Consider the following 27519-nt stretch of genomic DNA (forward strand, 5'->3'; position numbering starts at 1 on the left):
GCAAGACGTTTCTGTCTTGCGAAGCAAGCCCATAGGGAAAATCGTCTTGCGAAGCAGCTCAAAAAACCAAAAAACCCTTTCGTCTTGTGAGTTTTCCGTCTTGCGAGGCATTCGTCTTGCGAGGTACCACTGTATTATTATTTTTTTAGTAATGTCCCAGTCTTTGCTTGGGTTAAGATTAGAAGCAAGGCTCACCATTCATCTTCATAGCATCCTGAGATTCCTTTTGATTTTTCTTGGGTTTGCAACCCTTTGCACAAACAGGTGATATCCCCCCCCCCCAACGTTAATTATTACAAGTACTGAGTAATCCGAATATTCTTGGGCAGGTCCAATGTGACAGAACTGTGGAAAGTTACTCGCATATAAACAATTTTAGCACTGCACAAAATAAGTAAGTCAAATCATGAGGTGCTCCCCATAGCACATTTCAAAAGGAAAGTGGGCTGTACATTTTTAAATACTTTTGGCAATCATGTTTTGAATTTAAATATGTGTATTGATATAAGCTTTCTAATTCTTAATTCACTTTAAATAAATGAATTAATAATGAGAAAGCTTATATTAACACACATTCTGCTGGTCGGGTGTGGAATCAGTAGAAACAACTGTTTTTCATGTCCTGGTCAAAGATCATGCATTCTCATGGATGCACAAAAATAATGTGTGCATTATGGACATTAAACTGTTGAACTGGTGGTCTAAAAAACACAAACTGTACTTATGCTTCCCCCACTGCTCTGGCAGGACTTATGATAGCAGAAAAAACCAAATCAGTAAAATAAAAAATGAAAAAATGAAAGCCCACATACTGCATATATATCCTCTATAATGAATAGTAAGGTTATCAAGAGGCTGCGCTTTTCAATGCAATGATTTATTTCTCAAGATACGCAAACCAAGTTCCTGCTAATTTTTCAGTGTTCTAAGCTTGCTCCCAGGTTTTAAACCACAGCAGATCTAAGAGATAAAAAAAATCACATCATAATTCAGCAAAATTCAATACAAATAGGGCCTCTGGGGGAAAAGTTAATTCAATTTAATCATTTTAATTTACACTGGATATGTAGAAGAGCATTTCTTTCAACCCTACAGGTTAACACATTCACAAAACAGAAGCATTGCTGTTAGAGGAACAGAAAACTTCTGAAGCACTCTGTTATCTGAAATAGAAATAAAAACAAGGCACTCTCCATTAACAGCTGTAATATTCCTGATTTTAGTATATGAAACAAGGCATGTTCACACTGAGAAGTTTCTAAGAAAAGTAGTAGCAGAACTGGCTTTGCATTTCGTTTCGTTTTTCACTCTTGAGATTTGTCAGTGACTATCCTGTATGAACAAACTGATCAACTTAAAAAAATAATTACCCATAGGTAACAAAGATGATGTCCCCCCCCCCCCAAAAAAAAAATCTATGGAACTGAAACACAAATGATCGCAGGAAATTTAACTGTGGGAATATTTATTATGCCATGGATGAGTTATCATCACTGTCTCTGAGCCCCGGAAATTTGGACAGCTCAGAAATTAACTGAATGGAGAAGGGATTCTGAGAAGTGTTTTGAACTAATTCTGTACCACAAACTTTCAAAAATGTTTGCATTTTATTTGAATATTGAAAATATATTAACTAAAAAAATTCTTACAACTACAAAAGCATATTCTTTCTAATAAACTTTGTTTGCCTATTATTATAAAAAAGCAACCCTTCATATCCCATTTACTGCCAAATGAGAACTGTGGTTTGTGTGTCTCCAGAAAGAGAATGAAAGTGAAAAATTAAATTACTGTCAGAGGTTCTTATTACCTCTAGTGAGTTATATATTTTGCACATGTGGCAAACACATTAGCATGCCTTTTAAATTCTCTTCTGATTGGGTGCATGAATTCAAAATCAAAATACGATTGCTTTACAGTTCAACAAGTAAAATTTACCTGCAATAAAAAGCTGTTTCCTCAGATATTTAATCATGCTATTCTGTTTGCCCATGAAGTCAATACTAAAAAAGCAGTAATTTTTAAAATATCTGAAGGAAAACTGAAAATATAACTTATAATATAACTTTTCCTGTTGATACCATTACCAGTCTTGAGAATAATAATATGTTTCCCCCCAAAAGCACACCCAAATATAAAGATAAAATACCAGCCTTTTTAAAAGTGAGATAATAACTTGATATCTAGGTTGTCCAATGCATCTATTAGGCAGTTAATTTGGCATCTGTTTGATTGTATAATTTCTATACAGTTTTTTAAAAAAATACAAAATTACTGTAGACCGTTAACAAAAAAAGATACTGGGGCATGAAATTGACATTCAAAATGTTTTCTTTTCTTCGTCTTTTTAGCAAAATGACCAATCTTAACTTAATACAGTGCATATAATCTTTTTTTTGTAAAGAACTAAAATATTTAAATATTATTTATGTTACCAAACATGAGCAAATTTTTTAATATCAAAGTGCTAAATTGTACTGCCTTAAAAGTCACTGCAAATAAAACAGTAAGATAAAGTTTACTTGTGGAAGGATGAATTTTATATACAGCTGGTTAATAGAAATGCACACCTATATGTGTGTGTGAACTACCCACACTCAACTGAATCAGTGTGAATGCACTATTTTGTTGATCTGTGTAACGCGGCTCCCAGGAGCGGGCAGTCATTGCAATAAATACAGGCGAAGTTTTACAATATATTATGCATGCAAATATTTATACAAATAAAGACACTATGCAACAAATAGTTTCATATTAATATAGCATCAACAGTATAAACATACAAAATAGGGAGTACATACACGGAATGTTTAAAATGCAGCCCACTAAAACCTTTCTAGCATTTACATTCAGACTATTTTTTACAAGACTTGCTCTTCTTCCAAACTGTCTTGTATCCTTACTAATCAATTTGCTAAATTCAGTTCTAAACTGTAACTATGCATGGTGCTGACCCTTTCGGTTGCTATGCATCGTGACTTACTTCGTAAGAATGTGGCCTCATCACAAATTGCTTCTTTCTGCCTTTCCTCTCCACTCCACTCCACCCCCACCCCCATATTGGCATGTTAGTAAGTCATGTTACATGGATCCAAAGTTTGGGAAACTTTATCATGGAAGTTAGTGCATGTAAAAACTATGCCCCCCCCCCACTCTTGCTATTTCCATTTACTTTTTATATTAAAATAAATTATAATTAACAAACAAGACTTTAAAAATTGCACTTGACCATGGGAGTTAACAGCCGTTGTCATTTTGCTATATCAGATTGATACGAAACATGAATCAACATTAGAAAAAAAGAGAGAGAATTTTTCATTTGTGCCAGGTTAATGTGCCCTTGGTACAGGAAGTATGCTAAAGGTATAAACTATAAAAGACATACTACCTGCATGAACAATTTGCCATTGTTACTGTTTTCAAACACTACTATTTTCAAACACACAGCATCTACAATTTTCTGCTCACCACTTAAGATGAGGTGCTATGCAATAGATTTTTTCCTGCTGGGGTAGCATCGTTCAAAAGTGCCATATTAGTGATTAAAAAACAAAAACTGCACTCAACGCTCCCTCTCTCCAGTTTCCTAGCTCCAGACCTGTAGATACATTTTAGGCAGCTTGCAAGGAAATTCATTAGGCGAAGTCCAATGCTCAGGGCTGGAATTGCTTTTCCCGCCGGTTAAATGAGAGCAGCATTGTTAGCATAAAGTTTTCAGTCTTTTTTTTTTTTTGCCTGCTCTGGTAGACAGTTGCCCTTCACGAGGGTAATTTGAACCTCAGAATGGTAAGGTATCCAGAAACAGTTTGTCAATAATGGAAGGAGGCGGCACCAAATCTTCCAATTTCAGGTAAAAGATCCGCTGCAGTCCGAGGGTGCAGAGGGAGCGCAAGTCAGCAAGGACCCCAAGCACTTTGGACTCCACAGGCTCAAAAAGTTGTCCTTTGCTTTGGCAGCTGAAGGCCAAGTGATCTTTAAAGCCGCTCATGATCTTGTTGCATAGTTCATGCACTTTCTTTGGTTCTTTTAAGCCATGTCGTTCTGCAAAGCAACAGGAGAGAACGCAAGTGAGCACCCATGTTTTATGATCAATTTGTCAGCTCCTCTTATTTATACTAAAAGGCTGCTCATTACTAACTACATTACATAGTTACTACAGTACAGAGATGTGAATGTCAGGGTGAGGTGTGGCAGTTAAAGACATGCACTAGTTTGGTTTTAAAACACCACTAATGTCTTTAAAAAATGCCTTCTCCAGTTAAGAGACCAAAATGTTTATGCGGCCACAGGTGAAGAGAAAGGGATCTAGATGATGTATACATAATTTTAGTGCCATAGTTTCATTGGAGGATTTGATGGCAGAACTGTCACAGAAGGTGTTTTGGAGATCTCCCAGCTTCCCTACCAGTTGTGAATACTCTATAACTATGGCAACCATTATTTATTCAGTGAATTCAAGTGGAGATCAATATCCACTGTGAGCTCCATCAGTGCTAGGCCTGGAATTCCATCAGGAATTCAGACACTCTTCTAAGAAATGAAAAGCACCTCAACCAAGCTTTGCTATTTTGATTATCTTCTACTTCTTGCAGCTTATTTACCTGTAAAAAGGGCTGGAGAGAAAGCAATCTCCAAGCCAGATATTTCAGGGCTGGGAAAAAATGATTTTATTGCCTTGTGTAAAGTGCTATATTAGAAAACCCTGAATCTTAAGAAAAGCTTTCCCTATACTCCACCTTCCACCAAACTTGTGACAAACGGTAGGTGGTAACAGATATGGAAAACATAAGAAGGTCCTTCTAGGCCTTTATAAGGTTTTCCGGAGAAGCCTCCAGGAAGCCCATCAACTGGAGAGGTAGCCCTCCTTGATTGTTGCTTTCTCTCTCCTGCTAATTGGTACTCTGCACCATATTGCCTGGGAAGAGAAAGTTGCACGTCGAGGACCCCCAGGCCACCCCCAATAACTCACACTTCACACATCAATTTTTGTTTAAGGTTTTTGGCATGAATTTGGCCACAACTTTATTTAAACACACACACGTGAGTGGTTGGTTAGGCATTGGTTACGACTATCTGTCCTTGCCGCAGGGACAGAACTGACCTCCGGATTCCAGTGGAAGCCCTTGCCCCAGGGACAGAACTGACCACTGGAATCCAGTGGAAGCCCTTGCCCCAGGGACAGAACTGACCTCCGGATTCCAGCGGAAGCCGTTGCCCCAGGGACAGAACTGACCTCCGGATTCCAGCGGAAGCCCTTGCCCCAGGGACAGAACTGACCTCCGGATTCCAGTGGAAGCCCTTGCCCCAGGGACAGAACTGACCTCTGGATTCCAGCGGAAGCCCTTGCCCCAGGGACAGAACTGACCTCCGGATTCCAGCGGAAGCCCTTGCCCCAGGGACAGAACTGACCTCCGGATTCCAGCGGAAGCCCTTGCCCCAGGGACAGAACTGACCTCCGGATTCCAGCGGAAGCCCTTGCCCCAGGGACAGAACTGACCTCCGGATTCCAGCGGAAGCCCTTGCCCCAGGGACAGAACTGACCTCCGGATTCCAGTGGAAGCCCTTGCCCCAGGGACAGAACTGACCGCCGGATTCCAGTGGAAGCCCTTGCCCCAGGGACAGAACTGACCTCTGAATTCCAGCGGAAGCCCTTGCCCCAGGGACAGAACTGACCTCCGGATTCCAGTGGAAGCCAGCCAGGGAGAACCATATTGGGGAGAAATGAAGCTGGACATCTCTCACCCTCATGCGCTCTGGGGCTTGCACGGCCCAAGTCCGATGCCAGGGACTAGGACGAAAGGGATTGCAAGCCCCTGGATTCCTTTAACGGAATTCCTTTTCCGCACCACCATTGGAGGGGTAGGCACTTACCCCTCCACCAACCAATTTGAACCAATGCCTAACTGCCAACCTTACAAGTTGTGACGATTTGCTACGGAGTAGGCAAAAACCAAATGGCAACAGCCAATCAGCCAAATGGACAAAATTCCTACCAGGCCCCTGCCCCAAAAGCAGACGACCCCATGACAGGCATAGCAAGGTCAGAGGACAACGAACCCCCCCCCCCCCTTTTCAGGGAGGGTGGGCAGGTGATCCGGTGCACGCAGCCCAAGAGAAGGCCCCAGGCTGCGAGCCCTGCATTGAAGACCTCTGACCCCTCCCACACTTTAGCAACATAACATTCTCCCCAGCCACACTCCTTGCCCAATCACAGCATGTGGCCAATATGCCCAACAACAGTGGGGTGGCCTTTTTGGCCCCCACCGCAACACATGCTCTCTATTATGGAGAACACGCTTTACCACGTTCTCTTTTACAGGGACAGTAAGCCAGTGGCCCATGAGGCTGGAGGTGACTTGCCAAGAAGTGCTTGTCTGAGAGAGAGACTTTTTGAGAGACGCGGGTGGCGCTGTGGGTTAAAGCCTCAGCGCCTAGGACTTGCCGATCGAAAGGTCGGCGGTTCGAATCCCCGCGGCGGGGTGCGCTCCCATCGTTCGGTCCCAGCGCCTGCCAACCTAGCAGTTCGAAAGCACCTTCGGGTGCAAGTAGATAAATAGGGACCGCTTTCTAGCGGGAAGGTAAACGGCGTTCCGTGTGCTGCGCTGGCTCGCCAGATGCAGCTTGTCATGCTGGCCACGTGACCCGGAAGTGTCTCCGGACAGCGCTGGCTCCCGGCCTATAGAGTGAGATGAGCGCACAACCCCAGAGTCTGGCAAGACTGGCCCGTACGGGCAGGGGTACCTTTACCTTTATGTCTGATGAAGTGTGTGTGCTGCATGTCAAGTGCATGGGCGCGTCTGCAATGGCCACCCCCACTGCTGGCATGGAAGGGTGGCTGGCAGCCCATGTGGCCTAGCCCTCGGGCCAGAAAAGGACAGCCTCCCTTGCCCTGGGAGTCATTCCAGGGGGAAACTTCAATCCTGTTGGTTCTCCTGGACCCCTTGGCAGCTTTTTATACCACAGTAAAGGTAAAGGGACCCCTGACTGTGAGGTCCAGTCACAGATGACTCTGGGGTTGCAGCGCTCATCTTGCTTTATTGGCCGAGGGAGCCGGCGTACAGCTTCCGGGTCATGTGGCCAGCATGACTAAGCCGCTTCTGGCGAACCACAGCAGCGCAGAGAAACGCCGTTTACCTTCCCGCCAGAGCGGTGCCTATTTTTTATCTACTTGCACTTTGACGTGCTTTCGAACTGCTAGGTGGGCAGGAGCAGGGACCGAGCAACGGGAGCTCACCCTGTTGCGGGGATTCGAACCGCTGACCTTCTGATCGGCAAGTCCTAGGCTCTGTGGTTTAACCCACAGAGCCACCCATGTCCCTCTTCATACCACAGTATTCTTCTGTAAATGGTTTTGGGAACCTGGGGGCTTTGCTTGTTCCTGGAGAGTAAGACCTAGAAGCAGGACCCTTGTTCTATATGAAGCCGCAGACAAAATCTCACTTAGAGATTTGGGCAGTGGAGGCATCAAGATTCTGATGCTAGGATTGCTTCCATGCACCCCCAAGGAGACAGTGGAAAGCGTGGGTCTCTGCTTCATCTGTTGCAAGGGATACAACAGGCTGAAGTTTTATCCATACCACGTGGACCTGATAGTGGGCTGATGGTCTGATTTGGGTTAGGAGTCTTGAACGCACTCCCCCGAAAAAGGAGTGCCTCACCCACAAGCCATGCGCCAGGGGAAATGGCCTACCAGCGCATGCTGGCCAATAAAACTCTTCTGCAGGGAGTGTTGCTGTGTTACGCATTTCTTCCTGCTGCGCAGTTCCAAATGAAAGTGGCAGGATTTGGCCCAAGATCAGTAGAGCTGAAATCCAGGACTTATTCCAACATATCATTGATTTCACAGGAATTTAGGCAGACTAACTTTGATCAGGACTGAACACAAATCACATTCTTAGCAAGAAGGTCCTTTCTCCAATGAAATATTTACTGCCGCCTATGATTTGCCCCTGACTGAAGACAAAGAAGTATCAGTTAACGAATAAATAATGCCAGAAACTTACAGGACTGAGAACGTGTAATGCAATTTTTCGGCAAGTGAAATATCACAGAGAAAATGATCTCATGGAAAACATAGCAGTAAGGGCTTTATGAACTGGAATTCACTATTGCAACTCTTGCTAGTCTAGCCTTTGCAAGCATTTAAGAATGACATATCTTTTTAGAATATTGTAAAAGTGGATGGGCACTTACTGAAACACCTTATTATCTCTAAATAATATTAGCAGAGAGATTTTTTTTAAAATCAAGAGATTTTTAAAAATTGAAAGTGCTCTTACCTGTCATCATACTTAGAGCTGATAAGCATGCTAAGGCTGGGATGTCAAGGTTGAGGCTCTGTAAATTTAAGGAAAAGTCTTTAATTGAGTCGAGCCACTCCCCAAATCCACGAAGGCACTGAAGTCTATGAAGCACAAGTCCATTGCAGAAAACAAATTTATCTTCAGCAGTGTCAGATCTTGAATGTAAAAAGACACACGTTATGAACGTTGTTAGAGTGGCATGTGCCATTGTTAACAGCACATCATTTGCACACTAGTACATGTTTACTTGGAAAGAAGTCTGAATAAAATGGATTGGCAAGACTGAATCTTTGGGGCAGGTCTACAAAAACAGCCGATCACATAGTAATCCCATTTCAGCCGAGCTGCAAATCCCTGAAAAAACATGCAAGAACCCTTCTCCTGCGCATCTAATTTTGCGTATGTAGGGAGAAGGGTTTGTTTGTGTTTTAATGGGAGTCCTTCAGTCATGCTTGCAGTAAATGTCTATGGGACACTTCTATCATGTTTGCACTCAACTTTCCTTTACCCACCTCTGCACAATCAAAGCAGCTTTTACAAAGTTATGCCAAGAAGAAAAGAAAAAAACCACACGCAGAGAAGGGATCAAGAATTCCAATTATCCAGGGGAATCTTTTCTTGACTCATAATTTACTTGGCACGCGAATTAAGCCCTTGACCAAGTAAACAAGTCTGACTGACACATGTCAGCCTAGAGATCCTGCCTATTCCAAAGGCAGAGCTCAACTTGCACAGCTCTCTATTAAAGTTTTAGAAACAACAGAGCTAATGACCTCACACTTATATTTTAAAATATTAATAAGTCATGACATCTCGACAAAATGAACCTCGGATTTACCTGATGGACATTCTCAATACAAAGAGCTCCAAAAACGCTGATTCTATGAGTAGAGTTTGATCTTCCTTTGGGAGGTCTGTAAATCCTGGGATTTTTTCTGCCCAGACCCTGGATATGTCAATGGAGGCAGTGAGAAGATTATAGAATTGTTGCACATGTTCTGCATCTGTACCTGTGGAAGTCTGCTCAGTGGAACAGTACTAGAATGAAATTATTTTTGAAAAGAGAAAAGGGGAAATACGTTTTTGAGAAATATCACAGTATTCTTCTTAACCTCTTTTCTGCCAAGCAAAAGCAGATTTTATACAAATTGTCAGGTGTGCTTTGTTTTTATATGTGTAGCTCTGAATGCTTATTCTACACAGACACAGTAAAGATGACAATTCATAAGCACCTCAACTCCTAAATCATGCCTCAGGGCTTCCTGACTCTTACATGAGAGTTGTATCAGTCAAAAGCATCCTTTAATCAGCCCGCTTTGCTGCCATTACAGTCTCTCTGAAACTAAAATGGTTATGAGAGCTGGCGTGGACTTTATGTATTATTTACTTATATATTTGTACCTCACCCTTTAGCCAAAAAGGCTCCTGGAGCAGTTGCGGCAGTTCCTGCCCTCCTGCTCACAATCTAAAAAGATACAGTGGTACCTCGCAAGACGAATGCCTCGCAAGACAAAAAACTCGCTAGACGAAAGGTTTTTCCGTTTTCGAGTTGCCTCGCAAGACGAATTTCCCTATGGGCTTGCTTCGCAAGACGAAAACATCTCGTGACTTTGTTTCCTTTGTCTAAATAATAATTCGCAAGACGAAAAATTCGCTAGACGGCAAAACTTGCGGAACGAATTAATTTCGTCTTGCGGGGCACCACTGTACAACATGTAAGGAAAAGGGAGTGGGAGGGAGGAGGGTAAAGCAAACTCCAGTTCTTAAAGGCAAGGGAGATCTGGGTTTAACACCCCTGCTTGCCCATCAAGCGTACTGGGTGACTCTGGGCTATTGGCTCAAACTAATCTATCCCACAGAATGACTGGTAGTATAGTACTCCAAAAAACTAATCTAGAACATGAACCAAACACTTGACAGGGCTGGCCCCAAGACATTTTGGCACCTGAGGTAAACCACAGAATGGTACTCTCCTCACCAGGGAAGAAAAGGGGAGTGAAGATCTTCATCAAGAACAGGGGTGGGTGGGTCTGGCCTCCAAGGAGCCCACTGCAGCTGCTGTGGTGCTGCAGTGCGTGATCTGGTCTTTGGAGACCAGTTCTGCCGCCCCTGTGGATCCTGCCATCTGAGGCAGTCGCCTCACCTCGCCTCATGGGCAGTCTGGCCCCGCATTCGCATCGCTCAAAAGGGCCATCAGACATGCTCTTTTATAACAATGTGAAAGTGATGTTTGAGCAAATGCATACTAATGCTAAAACGTTGAGGTGGAAATGCACACTGTGCGTTACCTGGGTTTTGCTTTGCCTAAAACCCCCATCTCAAGTTCTCGTCTCTAAATTTGTAGGATCAATTACTTTGTGGGTTGTGGGAATGTTTTCCTGATCCCAACTGCAGCAGCTAGTGCCAAGGGGAGCTAGGAGCCCAGGAACGTCAAAGAAAGCCACAAGAAGGCCACCCCGACTTAGAAGAATGATGCCACCATTCCCCACATCCCATTTCCTTCAATTGCTTGCAGATCAGTTCCCATCATCTTCCACTATCTCCTAATTCTTCATCTCCGCCCTTTAAAAGCATGTTCTGCTACAGCTACAGGATATACAACTGTGAGGCCAAGCTATACTGGGTACCAACAGAGTTGCCAGAGAAGTTCATCTAAAGTGAAATTCAGGGGGAAATCTGGACGATTCCACTCAGGTGAAACTTTTCTAAGAATGTCAAGGGAAGTTAAAAGAAAACTGGAATGACCTGAAACATTTTTGAAGGGCAGGGCTGCACAACTTATTACTGCCATATTTAGGGGCAAAGGCCCACTTCAGATTTCCCCTTGACAATATATTTATGTCTGAAAGTTTAAAAAACAACTTTTCGCTAGCTTTTCACAAATAATATTTCTTGACAAGCATGTTAGCATTCCCATTTGATAGATCTACAAACAGGGGCTTGAATACTTAATCAGAGATGGGGAGCCTGAAGCCCTCCGGAAATCACTGGACTGCATCTCCCACAATCCCTGACCAATGACCACCATGGCTGGTGCTGATGGGAGCTGGAGTTCTGCTGGACAAGTTGGTTAAGTGGCCTTCATGTTTACACCCCCCCCCCCATTTTAGGACTCCACGGTTAAGCAGGGAATATATAAACGACTTGTAAGTTTGCATGCCAGGATGACGGCCGGATATGTAATTAGCGAGTGTAAAAAAATTAAGTGGCTGGGGAGCGGGGTGCTATAAAAGAAACATATTGAAATGTGTCTCCAAGAGGGTTGCCAGGATCTCCCCCAACCATGATGCATTTTTTTTAATTAAAATAAAAACTTGCTGGCTGTATTTGTTCCAGTGTATTTGTTACTAGATGTCATGCCTCTTTGTACTGAATTTTACTGGCCTGTGACCATAATAAATTGCTTGCCTAAAATATATTTATTTTCTAAGCAGATAAAAGTGATGCTTGTTATCAGCACGGCTTCTTTGCAGGTTGAACTTGAAACCTAAATGCACATGTGCAGTGGCAGAGATTACTGCTGCTGTTACTCTCTTGCCGCATCCTTCCCATAGCTCCTCTTCGCCTTTCTGCTGCAATTTGCAGAACCTCAGTCCCTGCCCCCTACAGCAGATGGGGGGAGGGGGAGGGGGTGACTAATGAGATCTGGGAAGCAAGGGGCTGGGTGGCAAGAACTCAAATGCATTATTGGTAAAAGGTGTGATCTCTGGTTTGCAAGTTGCAACCTGGCAGCCCTTGCTAATATCTTTTGTCCTCCCTAACCAATAAAAACAGTGCCACGAGAAAGAAAGAAGCACAATTGAATTCTTGTGAACTAAAGGCAATTTAATGTGGAAACACAGCAAAGTTGTTGTTTTTTGTTTTTAGTCTCCCTAAAGAGTATTACCAGCCAAGAGGCTTAACAGTGCAGATCCCCAAAGATTCTGGGGGTTCAGAGGCCCATCCAGCTCCTGCTGTCTACCATGGTGTAAGCCCCTAGGCTGAATGCACCAACCACTCCAGTGAACGGCAGGTGCTGCCAGTGGCGTAGCGTGGGTTGTCAGCACCCGGGGCAAGGCAAGTAATTTCTGCCCCCTAACCCGTGGATTTGCGCCCCCTAACCTGTGGATTTGCCCTAACCCCAGATGTTGCGCCCGGTGCGGCCGGCCCCCCCTGCACCCCCCACGCTACGCCACTGGGTGCTGCTCGGAAACTTTAGTGGAGATTGTGTATTGATTGGGGGTATATCTGGTGTAGAAATGTGTTGCAGAAATTTTATTAATTGTATATAAAAGGAAGGGGAGTTAAAAGGTTGCCAACTGTTTATTAGAGAGAGAGAAACTGATGGGGGAAAAAACAACCAGATGTGGCCCAAGCTAGCATAATGTCTATTAAGTATGTCACCAATGTAAACATCAGAAATGTAAATGTAAAACTTCTGAATTTAGATCCTACTAAATTGGTTGGGTTGTGCCTGTCTCAGCTGCCACATTACTACTGAAACTTTAAGCTGTCTATGTTTGCTTGATTTGATATCCTTAGTAATCCAAAAGTATATTTTAAGTTTGTTGTTTTAAAAGGAAGGAAGGGGAAGGAATTCACTTCCAAAAGGCTGAGTTATGTTAATCATATTTTGTGGTCCTTAGTCACAAGCCTTCCCTCCAGTTCCAGTTGAGTGCAATGCAGTTTGCTGCACACTGTCCTGTGACTCTTGCGGTAAAGGGCAGTATAAAAATACCTAACTAAACAAACCTCCAGCTGGGACTCACTTTTGGTTTTCAAGCCTGACTGTGGGGGTATATATTGCCCAGGGGGCATTTGCAGGATAGAATGAGCAAGTTGAGAAGGAGCTCAGTTTTCCCTCCTGCCGGTGGTCCCCTGCAAATGCTGTCATTTTGACTCTAGTCTTGTGAAGGTAACACAAGGTTTGAAACCCTGGGTTTAGCGCTAGGCAAGCTCTCCTTGTTAATTTATGATCTCCCAGAGTCACTTCATGGGGCAGAATTCTCACTGAACTCAACAAGAGTTTTGTCTGAATAAAAAAATGGTTTAGGGATAGATTCTCGTCGCCTTGACACAGTGCATGTCTGAAATGGAGTTGGAACAGTGTAAAAACAGGTGGGAGACCCGAATGAGGCCTGATGCCCTTGAAAGGGTTTCCTCCTAGTGACTGCTTTTTGAAAGCCAGTTTCTAAATATACTGTTGCTATGGGTTGGGTAAGCTAATACCAGCCCTAAAACATTAGCAGCAAGTCAAAATAAATTCTAGCATAACTGTATAGCGTCTAAGGATCATCAATTCAAGTTATCTAGGATGACTCTGGCTCAAAATCCTGGCTGGTCATGAAACTACTGTTCTGTGTTAGAAGGTCCACACTGATTCTACAAAGTATTTAATAAAGATGAACCAGCCCTATGTAAGGCATGTGGAAAAACTGGGCAAACATATTTAGCCAATAGTTAATACTAATCAATAGTTAATATTAAACGAATTTTATTTAACAAAATTTTGCTAAGCTGTGCTGACTGCTCAAAGTTTATGTACCCAGGTAAATCTAAAATGCTGATCAGCAATACGATCTTGGAACAAAATATTGCCAATTAAAACATAATCAGCATGTTTACACAGGCTTCTCAACAAGAGTTGCATTCTGCAATAGGACTCATGAAATCCAACTGAAATCTTAAGTGCTCACTCTCAAACTACTTCTGTGTAAACAGATGCTCCACCAAAAAAATCACATGCATTAGAACTACACAAAAGCAGCGGATACTAACCATCGTGAATAAAATACAAAAATATTTTATTCTCCAATCCCCAAAAGTTACTTGGAAGTAGGCCCCACTGATTATGTTAATTGGGAAACATGTTTAGGTTCTGGGTCCCGATCTCCACCCCCAAGGCAGCTTTAACTATTATTTGTGTACATAACTAACTTTAATGCTCCAGATTGCAAACCATCCCAAATGAAACACACCGAATGAAAGCATAAAATTATGATAAGATTTATGACTAGGGATTTGTCAAGCGGTGGGCTATCTTTTCATTTTGAGGTGATGGCTTTTCACTTCAGAGACAAAGCACATTCCTGAGGTCAGAGTCTCGCTTTCACTTAAGATACAGGAAGCCCACAAGTTACACAGGGGTTAAATTCTGGGCATGGTGCCTAAAGCCAAAATCACATATAGTCAAAGCACATTGGATGTGGGTGCGATTGCCAAAGTCTTTTCACCTGGGTGCCACTTGCCCCCTTTCTAATTTTTTTATTTTTATTCTTATTAATTACTTTTTTTAAAATTTGGCCAAGCGCATAAAGCTGAATGCGCACAAGTTAAATGTGCCTAACTTGCGGGCTTACTGTATGTGGAAATTTTGAAATGGTGGAAGATTGGGCCCAATAGTGCTGGCTGATGTATATGAGAAACCACGGAAAAATTCCAGTCTTCCTTACTCCTTGGTTCTAACCACAGTTACTAATTGGATTTAAGGGGACTTACTTCCAAGTAAAGATGCAAATGACTGGACTGAAAGACACTTATGATTCACAAATCATTTAAATTTCACGGGGTTCCTTTTGTTACTTTCTGCTCTCTGTATTACAGAATCATGCATGAAGCCCTGACCAATTTCAGGAATAAAATGAAACCATTCTGCAGCATTGCTGCAACCAAAGACAACTTCTGGCAAAATGCTATACAGTCACAAAGCACCCCTTACTGCGGCGAGAAACCACCCACTTGTTCTACCTGCATCCGGCATTTACCGGTATTTCATACATTAAAACACAACGGTTGGTAAAGAATCCTATGTATCAGCTGGCCAAATATATTTGCTAAAAGCCATTGGTCATAAAAAACAACAACACTAATTCTATATAGAAAAGCACAAAACCTACTCTGGAATAATCAAGCTCTCTGGGTGCGGAATCGGATAACGCTTGCACAAGAGCATTCATCATACTGACTGGAGGAGAAGGTGGCGAGGGCTGAGGAAGCTCTGGCTGCAAAGGGCTCTTTGGTTTGGAAGGCAATCGGCCTCTTCTCCCTTTCAAACTGTCGGTACGGACAACTGATCAAGGAGGAGAGAAAAGAAAAAACACACACCATCAGTCTTCAGAGGCAAATTCCAAGAAGATACACGTGAACATGACACGGTCAGCTTTTTGCCTAATTAATACGAGGGAAATCAAAACAGACAAGAAAGCTGTCTATCGATCTCCCTTCCTTAAACATGCAGTTTTCAGTTCACAGCAGTTACACAAATGGAGATTATGTAAAACAACAACAGCAACAACACTTATTGTACCAATAGTCAGTATTCACTAGAGCACTATCCTGTCTATTCTGTAACATTTATAGGCAAGGGGGGGGCGGAGATTACAGGCATTTTATGAGTCTTGCATGATTTAAATTTGTACATGCTTGATTGTCATGCGTTAACCACAGCACTGCTAAAAACGAATACTTTTGCATTTGCAATTAGCACTAAAGATACAAGAGATAGCCATATATAAAAATGAAATATAATATTGACAAATACATCTTGTAACTGACTGAAAACATGAACTAGATGCCAATTCTCTTGAAGTATTCAGCTCAGTCTGTATTAATGATTTTAGATAAAACAAGACTGTCAACAATTCAACAGTTTTACAGAGCTATTTTTGATACGTCTACTTAGAAGTTAGTCCCATTGATTTCAATGAGACTTACTCCCAGTTAAGTGTGCACAGGGCTGCAGCCACACACTTCCTGGGTAAATGCCACTGAACCCAATTGGGCTTACTTCTGAGAAGACAGAGTGCTGCATATCAAGCTTCTTTATTTTACTCCTTTCTCCCAAGGAGCCTGACATGGTGTACATGATTCTCCTCCATTTTATCCTCACAGCAACCCTGAAAGGTAGGCTATGGCGAGAGATTGTGACTGGCCAAGATCGGGGATCTTAATGGTTGGACAGGGAACTACCAGCTCCTAGTCTGACACTCGAGCCAGTGGCTCTGACAAATTATTTGCTTTCCAACTGATTGAACAATACACATAAAATTCAACCCTCAGTATAATTATTTTAGATACCGATGGGAGTTAAAAATAGCTTCCACACATAAGTGGAGGAAAGCCAAATATTAAATTGCCATTGCCTTTGGTGGGAACACATGAAAGGGCTTTTTCTGTGGTGGTGCCCCATCTGTGGAACTCTCTGCCCCAAGGGGTTCGGTTATTCTGCCTCTTTATTTGTGGTTCTGCTGACAACTGGTAACTTTTTTTAAAAAAAGCTTTTGATTCTGTGGATATATTGCCTGCCAGCAACTGTGTCAGTGGCCTTAAAGTTAGCCATGACTAACTTATAAGTCAGTCTACTGATTTCACTGGGTCTTGGAGTATGACTTAAGCACCCTTTGTGCTTCTGCTGCCGTTTTTTTAGTTTTGCTAATTTGTATTTTGTTGTTGCATTTAAGTCATAAGGTACATTCAGCAATTCCTTCGTGTGGGGGATGTAGTTTATTTTCTAATCAACAAAACAAATAACATATTTTTCTTGGAAATGTCCTTTTACGGGAAAACACCAAAACTAAACATAGCCTTTTAAAAAAACAAACACCCAAATCACATTGATTAAAATGTGACCTCACCATTTCAAATTAGCCCCAACATTAATCTATTAAAACTTCTACTGATAAATCTCTATATTTAATGGATAAAAAGGCTTGCAGCCCTGAAACACTATTATCAATTATGATAGCAAAAAGGATATTATTTGCTTGTTTCATGTCTATAAAGTACCTAATAATTTTGAGAAAAGGAAAGTGGCAGTATTTACATGAATATGATGAGAGTACAATGCAATAAGATCCATTCAACATAGCAGGGCTTTTTTCTAACTAGGCTATGTATAGGATTGGGCTATTCAAATAGAGGGAGACAGGACTCAATGAAACAAGAACTATGTAAAAAAGCAAGGAGTGCAGACTAAATAATTGGTGTGGAAAACCTTCCTTTTCAAAGTTCTACTTTCCTGCTCCCATATCTAAAGAACCTCTGAACAATCCATGTTATTTGGAATAAGTCATTGTTGTAAAGTCATTGTTACGCAACGTGTAAGAACAAGGACATCCACTGTTATTTCTAAAAATCACAATTCCTTTAGGGTCCCTCCTTTTGCACTCAAGCCGTTTTGTAGTCTGATGTGCAGGCTAATAATAGCAAACTCTTACCTTCTTTTACCATGCCGACACTGAGACACTTCTGAAATCGGCAGTATTGACATCTGTTTCGACGGCGCTTATCCACTGGGCAATTTTTATTAGCCAGGCAAACATATTTTGCATTTTTCTGAACTGTCCTCTAGGAAGATACAATGCAAGAAAGAGTGAGCCGGGACCTGACAAGTTGCATTTTAATTACAGTGTGAAAAGTGACAGTGCAATTCACATAATTAAATAAAATTAATTTCCTAACACACTAGCCTCCAGGAAAAACAATTTTATTAGTGTTAGCTACTGACAATGAAAATCGACGGTGGTTGAGAAGCTGGGCTCAGGAGACAGCCAACTGCTAAATGATAAAATCATATCTGAAATTACCAGGTCATCGCATCATACCTTTGGGGAACGTATTATCTGGGCTTTTAATATTCCTCTGAGAACAATTTTTACTTGGTTCATTCCCTTGATTATTACTGACCTTATTAAAATAGAATCAAAATTACCTGAAGATTGATCTCTCTTGCTATCAAGATAACTGGTTTAGATTTATCTCACTACTTCAATTATTAGATATCAAAATAACTGGTTTAATTCATCGTTGCCATAAACAAAGAATATATAAAACACAAAGAGAAGCAAATGTACAATATATAAATCTGTAAGTTAAATTATACAAGTATTACCATGGGCTCACAACAAAATTTTAAAAATAGGGGGCATGATTCAACCAAAGTTAGGTACTTTTCAGTCAAATTTATTTCAATGGAAGCGTTAAGCTGAAGTCCTTTTCTCATATATATGGGGTTTTTTTTAAGGAGTTAACTGTCTATGGTTAAATAATGTTTGCATGGAATTATTTTACTATTTTTTCATTCTTTTGTTTCTTGCCTGCCCTTCACTCTAAGATCCCAGGATGGGTTGCAGCATTAAAATACAATATAATTTTTTTTAAAAGCAACTTTCAGCCATAAATGCAAGGTGGGTCATAAAAAACACACAAACCTCAATTATTAAGATTAAACTTGGGTTTTGTTAAATGTAAGGAAAACAGATACTATAATGTATTCAGACATCTAAAGTAAAATGAAAGGGGTTTTTATTTCCTTCTAATAATATTACTTATTACTTTAACCAAGAGCTGAAAAAGGATTGCTATGTGCTTGTCTTTATATAACAGCATATTTTTAAAACCTAGTAGATGACTTTGCTATACTATAACTTGCACATTAAATACTCAGCGTGGGAAATTCTTGCTATAAAGGGACCAAGTTTCAACTGTCTAAGGGAAGATTTCTGTGGTTTATTGCAGGCCAAAATTAGGGCTTTAACAGCAAAAGCCTGATAAATATGCTGCAAATATATTATCGCTAAGTAGTGACCATACCATAATATAAAACATGTTTCCAACAGAGGCAATAGGAAAGCAACTGATCCCTTAAGTTGATACTGAAGCTCTAGGAAGTTTGGAGCTCAAGGCATGGCCAATTTCTTTGGGCATGTCCTACTGAAATGACCAGAAAGTTACACCCGCCTCTTCCTCTCAATGGACATGCAGAAGAGAACTCTCTGGCAACATGTGTCCCTTGACCCCAAGGAAAAACAGGGCAGGCTGACGTTTCAGTATCAAGAGCTAAAGCAACCTTGTACATCCTCAAATACACAACATAGTCTGAAAAACAAGTCAACCAACATATTTATGGAAACATGATATGTGAAACAACTGTGTATAGCACACACAATTTGTTTCACATTCATTTAACATTTCGAGAGCACCTCTCTTCTCAGTCCTATTAGAAAATACAGGTCTGTGTTTTCACCCTGAAACTGAGCCTGAGAGAGGTGGAGTGTTCTCAGCCTAAGGCCACTTGGCTTAGTGAAATTGAAGAGAAAACTCTTAGATGTATTTGCCTGTTTCCCTACACTGAGGTACAATCCTTTACCCATTCACCTCACATGCTGAACATGATTTGCAGAACAAGTCAAACAACATACTTTATTATACACGAAACAAAGATGGTGTATAATAAAATATATAAAATGTATATAATAAACATATAGATATATTTGTATAATGCATTTATGTGAGAGAGTGTATTTTCAATATATATCTGAAATATATATTTCAGATATATTGTCTTAGAAATCACCTGGGACTTAATTTCAAGTCAAGAATAGGATTGCACTGTGAAGGTATTAGGCGCCTTCTCCGCGGTTGCCCAGGCTGCTCCATAGGTCACTTTCAGCAGGGCACTGGTGTCAGGCACTGGTGTTAACCTTTAGAGCCCTGAGCAGTTTGGGACCCGAGGACTGTAAGGGCTGCCTAATTCCACGTGTTGTTTCTCTGTCATGCTCCAACTACCACCTGAGGCCTTGCTTCAGATCTCTCCGCACTGGGAGGAAAGACTGGTGTCAGTGAGCTTTCTCTGCTGTTGTGTCCACACTGCTGGGTGAGATTCGGCGGTCCTGTCATTATACCGCTTTAGGTGGTTGGTGAAAAGGCCCCTGGCTTTATAATTAAATAATTTGCTGGCTTAGTTTTGTATTTATTCAATGGCTGTTTTGGAATCATCAAATGCGCTTTTAGTTTTCTGATATTTTGATTCTGTGGTTGACTTTAATTTGGGGATTATTTGAATCTTACTTTCATATTGTTCCATTACTGATTTGTTAGCTATCTTGCATTTCCCCAGAAAAATCAGGTAGGGTAATTTCTTTTAAAAAATAAATAAATGAACAATGTAAAAGCTTCAGAGCAGACACAATATTCAGCAGAAACTGGTTGCAACCAAGACCCATGGAAAGCAACCAAACTTGTTCCATTGAAATGTGCAGGTTTTAATCCACATCCACTTAGAAGTACCATTGTTTTCAATGGGGCCTCCTCACAAATAAGGCTGCAATCCTAAACACACGTAGCAATCCTTAAACCCTCCTTAACACAATGGGACTTACTTTTACCTAAACATGTACACACAGATCCTGCTCTCCAAACACAATGCGTTCTCAGGAAATTGCTAGGCGAATATCTGCATAACGAGTCATGACTTCGAATGCATTCCTGACCACAGAATTTTGACTCCAAAATGAGGAAAAGACCTGGGAAACCCCTCTAAATCCTTGCAAGGAAGAGGGGGAAAGTTTTCTTAGTTGTCAAATCTCTCCCCCTCCTCCAACCAGAGTTTCTGGAGAAATGGGTGCCGCAACCCAGAAAAACACAAAAAGGAGACTTGTTTAAGGCTGCTTATCTGTTTACAGCACTACACACAGGTCTGACTCTTTGAATATCTGAATCTGCACTATGTATAGCGAGGTTTGGGTACTAAATCCTCGTGCTCAGATAAGTGAATTTTTGCACAACGAGAACTGGGATAGCAGGCCCTGCGTGTATTGGTTTACGCTGCTACTGGCTGAAGGGGAGAGCGGAGGGCTCACATTGGCGGTTCTTACCTTGAAGAAGCCTTTGCAGCCCTCGCATGTCCGCACGCCATAGTGCTGGCAGGCAGCATTGTCCCCACACACGGCGCAAGTGCCCTCCCCTGAGGAAGAGCTTCTGCTGGGTGGGGAGGGAAGACCACTGCTGCTACCGCTGCTCTCCCCCAGAAGACTGGAAGCGGCTGCATTGAGACCCAGCGGCGAGAAGGCTAAGGCGGCTCCTCTCTTGGACAACGGGAGCCCGTACGGGTGGTTTTCCATGGCGGCTTGGCCGGCGGGGGGTCTATCCGATCCCATGGGCAGGCTCAAGGCAGTGGCATCGTAGCACATGTGGGTGCCGGCAGGTGGCGTGTGGGGCGGCGAATGCTTGAAGTGAAAGAGTGGGAAGCGGCCGGGCCCCGTTTTCATGGGGGCAGCGCTCATCAGGTGGCCAGGGGCCATGCAGGTCTGTGCTGGCGGAAGAGGCGGCGGCTGCGGCTCGTCCCAGGGGGCCTGGTGTGGGGGGAACCCGGGGGTGGTGGGTGTGGAGGGCGGGGACTGCTTGAAGTACATGGAGGTGTTCACAGCCATGCCTTCATCAGCAGAGGGAGGCAAGGATGGGTGGTAGCCATGCAGCCGACTGTCTTCCATCTTGACGAGGGGCCTCTGGCTGGCGGAAGAGGAAGGCGAAGAGGACTGCATTTGGTATAAGCAGGAGGGCTTGAGCTCATAATTCCCAGCATAGCCCTCCATAAAAGTGCTGAAGCTGGGCAGAGAGGTGGTGGCAGTGGCACTGATCTCAGCCCCGCTCATCTCCATGGTCAACTTGGTGTAGTCCGGGTTCATGATCTCGGGGTTGTACTCCGAGCCATAGGTGAAGGTCTGAGCTGCATAACTTGAGCCAGGGGGCGAAGGGCTGTACTGGGCCTGCACGCAGGGCATATCTGCAAGGGCAAAGAGGAAAGGGTCCATTAGCAACGGCTGAACTCCCAAGTTTTCTCATCAGTACTTGTTCCTTGTGTTACTTTATTGCAAGTCCAACTAAAACACATTCCCTCCCTTCTGCCTCGGATATGCTTCGAAATGTGACAAAATGAAACAAATTTTCTACTTGGAAAATACTTCTGTGCTGGCCGGGGGGGGGGGGTGCGTGCGAAAAAGAGGCATGCATATGACTGGTGCGCTATCTCTCAGTTCAGTTTCAGGCAATGAAAGATACAGAAGTCCAATGGGACTTACTCCAAAGTAACTGGATATAGCGTTGCAGCCTGAAAGGTTCTCCACATAAGGAGTTCCTCACATTTGTGGCAGCCCCTCGAATGAATGTGGGAATTGCACATCCCATAATGTGCAAAAGTTAACACTGGCTTTCAGGCAGCTGGATCAAGTGAGCAGAGTTACTCAGCGTTTTCCAATGATATAACGACAGAATTCATCTCCCCAGCCCCTTGACTGCTTAAATTTCAGTTATTTTTAATATATCAATCAAGAAGCAAAAGAAGAACTAATAGGCTCTGAACAATTAGGTCCTAATACCCAAGCTGGGAGGGGGCAGGGGGAGAAATCAAAATATCAAGACATTACAAAAAGAGAGAAAAAGGAAAATGTTTGTCAGTGGTATAGAAAGAAAGAACATATACCAGAGATAAATGGTTACTGCTGTTGGATCTGCATATTGATATTTTTATAATTTGAAGCTTGTTATTGTGAAGGTAAATCAAACTAGCTTTAACACCAGCAACAATGCTATGATAGCACTGTAAATGCCCATATAAGAATCTTAATAAAATATAATAAATATACCATTTTATTTTGTGTTATTTTCATTGATACTTTAATGAAACTGAAACTGTGAAAAAGATTAAACACATGCAATAAAACATTAAATCATCAAGTTTTAGTATCAGTTTTTGAGGACTAAAAGAGACCTTTTGGTAAAGGGGAAGAACATACTGTATGCTGCATATTTATTATGCATGACAGGAGATTTAGGCTTCTTGTCTATTTCAAGATAAATGTAAAGGAACCAAACAAATCCACAATTCTCATAATGGCCTTCCCCATTTAAATAGCAGCTCCTCTTTCTTAATTTGTAAAACAACTTCTTGCTTTCATTTCAATTTTTCCATTAAAATCCATAAATAAATGTAAGTAGTTGGGATCCTACAAAACATACCTAGCTCTGCTGAGCTTTGCAAATGTTCTGGCAGTTTTACTGTTGCCCCACTATAAGGAAAGTTGCCCTATAAACAGTTATTTAAGATTTAACATTCATGTTTATAGTGAAATATGTTTTGCAGATTTTAACTACTGGGATTCGCAAAGAAAGAGAACTCAGGCTGCAACCCTAAACACTTACTAAGGGAGTAAGCAAAAAAGCGAGGCTTAACTTCCAATAAAAGATGCACCCAGGAGCGTTCTACCTTCTTTCTGACTGAAAACTACTCCCAAGAAAACTCTCGACTTTAAATTGTGTGCTGCGCATCTAATTTTTATATACAGTATATAGAGGAGGCTCAGAGACCTCTCTCCAAGTTTCCTTTCCTTTCTTTTGGAAAACGCCCTCTTTCACCTCCAGACCAAGACGAGAAGCCCCCGAGCAACATCCATGCCTTGGGCAGGAAAGCCCCCTTCGCCCGGGAGAGAGGCGCTTTCCCGAAGAAAGCAAAGGGCGCCGCTTGACATTTGGGCGCGCGGAGGAGCCGCGCTGGGAAGGGGAAGCGGGCTGAGTCCCGGGGAGGCCCCGGCGCGCTCCTCCGGGCTGGGCGCCGCCGTTACCTGGACGGTGACTTGCTGGCCGAATGGTGCGGACAGCGGGCTGGGCGGCGGGGGCGGCGGCGGGCGGGGGCGGCGCTGGCTCGTCGGCGTCGGGCTGGCGGGGGCTCCCCGGAGAGGGCTCTTCCGACCTGGACTCTGCAAGACGGAGACAAGGGAGTCGGCGGGGGCAGCGGGTGGGATCCCGGGGCCGGAGGAAGGGGTCTGGGGAGAGGCGGACGCCTGCCGTCCAGGCAAGTCCGGGGAGCCCTCGAGGGGGACGTCCAGGCGGCAGCAGCGGCCACCCCCGTCTCTACCCGAGGCGCTTTTATTAAGGCGAAAGGCCAGCTCGAAACCTGCCGCAAGGCTTCCCTGATCTTGCAGCCCAGGCTGCTCTGGACCGAGCCACACCCGACCCAATTTCTGGCCAAGTGCGCCCCTGCCCGCCCCTCGAGGGGAGTCGGCATGGGGGGGGGCGTGTGTCGAGACTGGGGGCTTCCCCCGACGCCTGGCCCTCCCGCGCCAGTGGCCAAAGGAAAGCGACCCCGGAGCGCCACCTCCCACCCCCAGCCGCTGGGCGAAGGCGAGAGGGGCGCAACCTTTGCTCGCCTTCGTCTCCTCGAAGAGGGGCGCCCTTCTAGGGCGGCATCGTGCCCTCGGGGATGCCCATGCGCTGTGCCCGGAGAAGGTCCCTTCTGCCCCAACAACCCCGTCGAGGGGGCGGAGGGCTCTCTTCCCCAGAAGAGCCTCGCTTGGCTCCCCTTCCGCTGGGCGCGCAAGGCACCAACTTTCAACCAAGTTCAAACTGAGCTCCGCGCAGGAGTCACATCGGGGCCCCTGAACCGCCCCCGGCCGCCTTGGGGTGGGAGCGGCCGATCCCAGCGCCAGAAGCTCTCCCGGACCCAGGGGCAGCTTCGCTTCCACCTTCTCAGCACCAGAGACCCACCCAACTCCTTGGCTCAGGCTGCCCACCACCCACCAGCTGAGGACCAGGGCTGGAGGGGCCGGCTGGGCTGCCCCGGCTCGACGTCTCAAAGTCCCGCGCCCCCTGGGGACTCTCGTCTCTCAAGCCCGCGGCGCCCCTCCTTTCCTCCCAAGGACGCGAAGTACTGGCGTCCCCCAAGCATCGCGCCCTCAGCCGTCGCCCCCAGCCCCCCCCCGGTTCCTAAGTGGGCAAGGGACGGGCTGGCACCCTTGGCAAGCTGAACAGGCGAGGGGGGCTGCCACCCGCTCCCCTCTTTCCCGGTTAGCCAGAGGTATCGCCAGGGAGAAGGATGGGCTGGCAAGGAGAAAGCAAACTTCGCAAGGAGGAAGCGAAGGAAACCCCGGGAGTTTGCTGAGCCCCCGCCCTCCCACCAAGTGACTGTCCGACGGGGTCTCAAAGGACTTGAACATGGCAGGCGAACCAGGAGCCGGTCCGTCAAGAGCGCTCAATCCAAGCGGCAGCCCTCCGGCGCGCCTTTTGAAAAGCGAAGCGACTCCAGTCCCACCTGTGGAAACCCTTCCTCCGGAATCCCCGATGGGGGGCTGCTGGCGGGTCCTCTGCCGGGACACTCCTCCCAAAAAACCACCATCCTCCTTACTTTCAAGTTAGACACTGTCCATTCGAAAAGCCCCTTCTTCGCTCGGCATCCGCCTCCATCCCGCTCTCCCCAGAAGGGCTTGGGCATCGCCGCACCCCGGACGAGGGGGCATTCTGCAGGGGCTCAGAGGCCGGGCGAAGACCCCCGCCCCGGGGCCAGTCCGCCTCGCCCCCCGAGAGCCCGGCTCGGCGCCTGCCGCTGGCCTCGGGCGAGCCGGGAAAGGCACCCGGCACGCGGCTGGCGGGGCGCTCGGCCGCAGCGCGGCGGGACCCGCCCAACAACCTGCTTCCGATGGGCCGCCTCGAGCAAGGGGCACGTGCAGGATGCCTGCGAGGGCGGATCTCGACCCGGGACGAGAAAGGGTCTCTCCGCTTCACTTCAGGAGCTGGCCTGCTTCCCCACCATCGCCAAACCGGCCGGGTTCCCAGGAGGGACCCGCCGAGCCGAGCCGAGAAGGGAGCCACCCACTTCCTCGCCGGCCGAAAAGTGCCGCCGCTCCCCGCGCGCAACTCCAGCCTGCCTCTTTCGGCGCCCCAACCAGGCGCCTCTCCCCGCGCTCCGCTCTCTCCCGCGCCCCCCTCGGCCTCCGGCCCCCTCGCGCCGCGAAGCCCACCCCCGAAGGACCCCGCGCGCCTCCTGCCCGCCCCCCGCCGGGAAGCTCCGCTGCCCCAGAGCAGGACAGGTCGCCGCCCTCCGGCCCGAGCCCCCCGCGCGCCATCCCCATGACAACGCCAAGCAGCCGGCGGCGGGAGCGGCGGGCGCAACCCGGAGCCGCCGCCGCCTCTTTCCCGGGCGCCCCGCGTCCCGCCGCCAGAAGAGGAGCCCCCAAACTTCGCGCAAGTGGCCGGGCTGGCCGGGCGCCGCGCCTCGCCTACGTACTGGGGCGCTGTGGCGGTTCCGTCTTTACATGCAGTTTGTCCCGCGCCTGGTTCCCCGAGAAGCCGCAGCAGCAGGTGGGCGCTGTGGGGAGGCGCGGCGGGCGGGCAGGGAGCCGGCGGCTGGGGCCAAGCGGCAGTCCGGGGGGGATGCGCCGCCCCGAGGCATGGGGCGCGGGCGCGGCGGCGGCGGAGCGAGGCGCCTCGGAAAGGCCGCCGGGGCGAGCCGCTCCCAGCCCGTCCGCGTCGGTCGGCGGCGAAGGCGGCTCCGGCTCCGGCTCCGCAGCGCGCGCGCCACCTCTCCCTCTCGCCGCTCTCCCTGCGCGCCGCGCGTCATTTATGCGAGAGGAGCCCTAGCGGCCTCTTCATACAGCGGCTGGAATGCGAGACGTCAATCGTGACGCCATGGGAGCCTGACGCGCCTGACCCCCGCCCCCCCGCCCCCCCCGCGCGGCGTGGGGACGCGCACACACGTGTGCGGGCGACCCGGCTCTCGGGCCGGAGGAGCCCCGAGGAGGAGAGCGCGGCTCGGGGCCAAGACGGCGCTCAGGGGGTCCGAGGACGTGGGAAACAATGGCTGGCTGGAAGTGCCAGAACGAGATCAGCTCCTGTATGGACACACAGAGACGCACCGTCGAGATCTGTCGCTCCGAAATATTATACATACAGATTTTATTAATATGGTGTGTATGTTTGTGTCATATTTGAGAGGGCCACACCGTACTCAATTCAAATATGTGTGCATTGCAATTCAAATATGTGTGCGCGCCTTGTGGTTGTGGGGTGGGGCTTACCTAAGTCCCCCAATATTTTATATCCCCTGACTTGTGTGTATGTGTATATTTTGCACGGGGGGGGGGAGCGCTCGTTATTGCACTTCCAAGTGTAATAATAATAATATTTTTTTATTGTTTGTACCTGCCCATCTGACATCAACAAAATATTAAAAACACCATAAGGCTGCCTTCTTCTAAAAGTTGTGCAGGCATTTAGCTCTTTGACATCTGACGGGAGGGCGTTGCACAGGGAGGGGGCCACCACCGAGAAGGCCCTCTGCCTGGTTCCCTGTTGCTTCATTTATGGCATGCAGGGAAGCGCCACAAGGCCCTGGAGCTGGACCTCAGTGTCCGGGCTGAATGACAGGGGTGCGGACGCTCCTTCAGGTATGCAGGGCCAGGTACTGTCTAGATATACGTAGATAGTGGCAGTGCAAGAACGAGCTCGGAGGAGCTCCCTTCGTTGCTGGGCGACCTTCCGGGCTCCAACAATATTCACTGGGGCCCCTTTAGCCGCCCCATCATTTTTGCTGCCACGTCCAGCTGATGTCTTCCTTGCGCCGGGCCCCTTGCCTTTGGCAGGACGGCGGAGAAGGAGGCGCGGACTTCTACGCGAGACGGTGGAGAGCGTC

The 27519-nt window shown here is 45.9% G+C and overlaps 1 protein-coding gene across 3 annotated transcripts; it reads right to left on the minus strand.

Annotated features, from left to right (window-relative positions):
* Positions 1-1023: 1023 nt before the first annotated feature.
* On the minus strand, positions 1024-26313 carry NR4A3 (nuclear receptor subfamily 4 group A member 3). 3 transcript variants are annotated; one of them, XM_077917636.1, is made up of 8 exons: positions 26116-26313; positions 23678-23812; positions 20936-21843; positions 17498-17627; positions 15179-15351; positions 9142-9341; positions 8280-8458; positions 1024-4041 (listed from the first exon to the last, which is right to left on the minus strand). In XM_077917636.1, the coding sequence occupies exons 3-8, from the start codon at positions 21839-21841 to the stop codon at positions 3779-3781; spliced, it is 1851 nt and encodes a 616-aa protein (XP_077773762.1). In that variant the 5' UTR covers positions 21842-21843; positions 23678-23812; positions 26116-26313; the 3' UTR covers positions 1024-3778. The 3 variants fall into 3 exon arrangements, with proteins under 3 accessions (XP_077773762.1, XP_028559068.2, XP_028559067.2); XM_028703234.2 differs by having other exon boundaries at positions 3904-4041; positions 8280-8337; positions 26116-26250; XM_028703235.2 differs by lacking the exon at positions 23678-23812.
* Between the last annotated feature and the right edge of the window lie 1206 nt (positions 26314-27519).

Source organism: Podarcis muralis, chromosome 13 (genome assembly GCF_964188315.1).
Source record: "Podarcis muralis chromosome 13, rPodMur119.hap1.1, whole genome shotgun sequence".
Classification (NCBI taxonomy): Eukaryota; Metazoa; Chordata; class Lepidosauria; order Squamata; family Lacertidae; genus Podarcis; species Podarcis muralis.